Source organism: Condylura cristata, unplaced genomic scaffold (assembly GCF_000260355.1).
Source record: "Condylura cristata isolate star-nosed mole 26May11 unplaced genomic scaffold, ConCri1.0 scaffold00015, whole genome shotgun sequence".
Taxonomy (NCBI): domain Eukaryota; kingdom Metazoa; phylum Chordata; class Mammalia; order Eulipotyphla; family Talpidae; genus Condylura; species Condylura cristata.
This window is the reverse complement of record NW_004567116.1, coordinates 1,880,144-1,882,458: the sequence shown is the minus strand read 5'-3', so window position 1 is coordinate 1,882,458 and position 2,315 is coordinate 1,880,144. Positions and strand designations below refer to the sequence as shown.

General features: G+C 68.5%; 1 protein-coding gene across 1 annotated transcript in view; it reads left to right on the top strand.

The window, feature by feature from the left end:
- Window positions 1-2,315, top strand: part of SIPA1 (signal-induced proliferation-associated 1) — an 8,859-nt gene that overhangs the window by 6,072 nt on the left and 472 nt on the right. The window contains exons 8-14 of the mRNA XM_004683348.2: window positions 3-327; window positions 983-1,177; window positions 1,292-1,403; window positions 1,489-1,582; window positions 1,658-1,759; window positions 1,842-1,896; window positions 2,166-2,244. Of these exons, the coding sequence (XP_004683405.1) occupies window positions 3-327; window positions 983-1,177; window positions 1,292-1,403; window positions 1,489-1,582; window positions 1,658-1,759; window positions 1,842-1,896; window positions 2,166-2,244 (962 nt within the window). The remainder of the gene's footprint in view (window positions 1-2; window positions 328-982; window positions 1,178-1,291; window positions 1,404-1,488; window positions 1,583-1,657; window positions 1,760-1,841; window positions 1,897-2,165; window positions 2,245-2,315) is intronic.

Sequence of the window (2,315 nt, the reverse complement as noted above, 5' to 3'; positions counted from 1 at the left end):
AGCGGCGGCCTCTCCTCCCAGCGCTGCCGCAACCCGCCCCGCCCAGCTGGTGAGCCGCGGCTGTGAGACCCGAGAGCTGGCGCTGCCCCGCGATGGCCAAGGCCAAGGCCGCCTGGGCTTCGAGGTGGACGCAGAGGGCTTCATCACCTACGTGGATCGCTTCACCTTCGCCGAGAAGGCGGGACTGCGGCCCGGGGCGCGCCTGCTGCGCGTGTGCGGCCAGACCCTGCCCAGCCTCGGCCCGGAGGCCACTGCCCAGCTGCTCCGCTCGGCGCCCAAAGTCTGCGTCACTGTCCTGCCCCCCGACGACGGCGGCCGGCCCCGCAGGTCAGCACGGTGCGGGCGGGCGCAGCAGAAGCCCGGCAGTCTGCGGGTCCTGGAGGCTACGGCAAATCCTCCATTTTTTGAACCTCCCTGACACATCAGAGAAAGAGCCAGTGATGCGGACCTCACTGGGCAAAGGGCTTGGACCTTTGTAGTAGCCACAGCTCCGCGCTGTCGATGAGGCCTGCACGCCCCGCTGGAGGGCCTGTCTGTAACGGCCGGACAGTGGCTTTGGGTGGCTTTGGGTCTGCTGGGCCACCTGGTCACTGCAGCAGCCGCCTGACTCTGGCAACAGGAGGGCCTCATCCGCCAGGAGGTGGGCACAGGCAGGCCCAGCTGCTCCGCAGCTTTACCCTGGACGCTGAATGTTGCATTTTACATGATTTTCACCTGCCCTGAGTCCAGACGCAGGCACACCTGCTAAAAAGGAGAGGCGGGGCGAGGCCGGGGGGGCCCCAGCAGCGTGCCTGCCACAGGTGACTGACGCGAGGGGCCTCGCAGGGCCTGGACTGCAGGGCTGGGAGCACGGCGGGCAGCCTCCGGCCTGCTGTCAGCCAGAGAGGGCGCCCCCTGGAGAGCCCGGGCCGGCGGGGAGCGGCACTGCCGACGGGGGCGCCCCGTGGGGTGTCCTGCCTGACGCAGCCCTTCCTCCTCCCAGGAGCTTTTCGGAGCTGTACACGCTGTCGCTGCAGGAGCCCAGCCGCCGAGGGCTGCCTGAGGCGGCGCAGGAGGAGGTTTGCGAGCAGCTGACGCACCTGTGTCTGCGTGACAGTGGCGGGCCTCCGGGGCCCGGCGAGCTGGCCGAGGAGAGAACCGAGTTCCTGCACAGCCAGAGCTCGCCCTCACCCCGCAGGTGCTCCCTCCTGGCCACCCCTGTCCTCCAGCAGGGTGGGGGGTGACCAGGCCCAGCTCTGTGAATGCAGGGCCCCCGGGGGCAGCAGCACTGAGCTGCCCCTGCTCTCGCCAGCTCCCTGTCGGATGAGGCCCCCGTCCTGCCCAACACCACCCCAGACCTCCTCCTGGCCACCCCGGCCAAGCCATTAGCACCTGGTGCTGGCAGGGAGACGCCCCCCGCCCAGGTGCGTAGAAACAGGGCTCGAGCCGGGGGCAGGGGCGGGCTGGGTGGTGCCGGCGGGGGTCACTGCTCCACACGCCTGCCCCCAGGATGGGACGCCAAGTCACAGGGAGGCCCCCGCCCCGGAGCTCAGGGCCTCCTTCCTGCCGAGGACCCTGTCCCTGCGGAACTCCATCAGCAAAAGTGAGTCTGGAGCCAGGGGGCTGGAGGAGGGCTGAGCGGGCTACCAAGAGGACTGAGCACACCTCTTGTGCCCAGTCATGTCGGAGGCGGGCAGCGAGACGCTGGAGGACGAGTGGCAGTCCATCTCGGAGATCGCCTCCACCTGCAACAGCATCCTGGAGTCGCTGTCCCGCGAGGGTGAGGCCGCTGGGCCGCCGGGGCCGGGCTGAGAGGAGGCCCTGCCTCCCTTTACCTGGTAAACAGCCCTCTGCCCCCACAGGACAGACTATTCCAGAGAGTGGAGATGCCAAGGGAACCCCCAAGTCTGATGCTGAGTAAGGCCCCCCCCGCCCGCCCCCCCCCCCCGCCACTCAAGTGGCAAATAAGGGGTCCTCAGATTACCCCCCCGCCCGCCCCTCACCCTTACCTACACGGTTGCGCCCCGCCATTGTTGTGAAAGCTGTCCTGGGGTTCTGCTTCGGTGTGCACTTGAGTCAGAGAAGCCGGGGTGGGGTGGGGCTTTTTATTCAGGCAGGTCTGGGAGACACAGTCGGGGGGTGCTGCCTGCCCTGGCCCCGCTGAAGCCTGACCCCCACCTGCTCAGGCCAGAGCCCAAAAATTTGTCAGAGAAGGTCTCTCGCCTGGAGTCCATGCTCAGGAAGCTGCAGGAGGACCTACAAAAGGTGAGGCCGGGCGGGGCGGGGCCGGGAGGGGGGGCGGGGGGGCTCTTACAAACTGCAGTCCCTGGTATCTG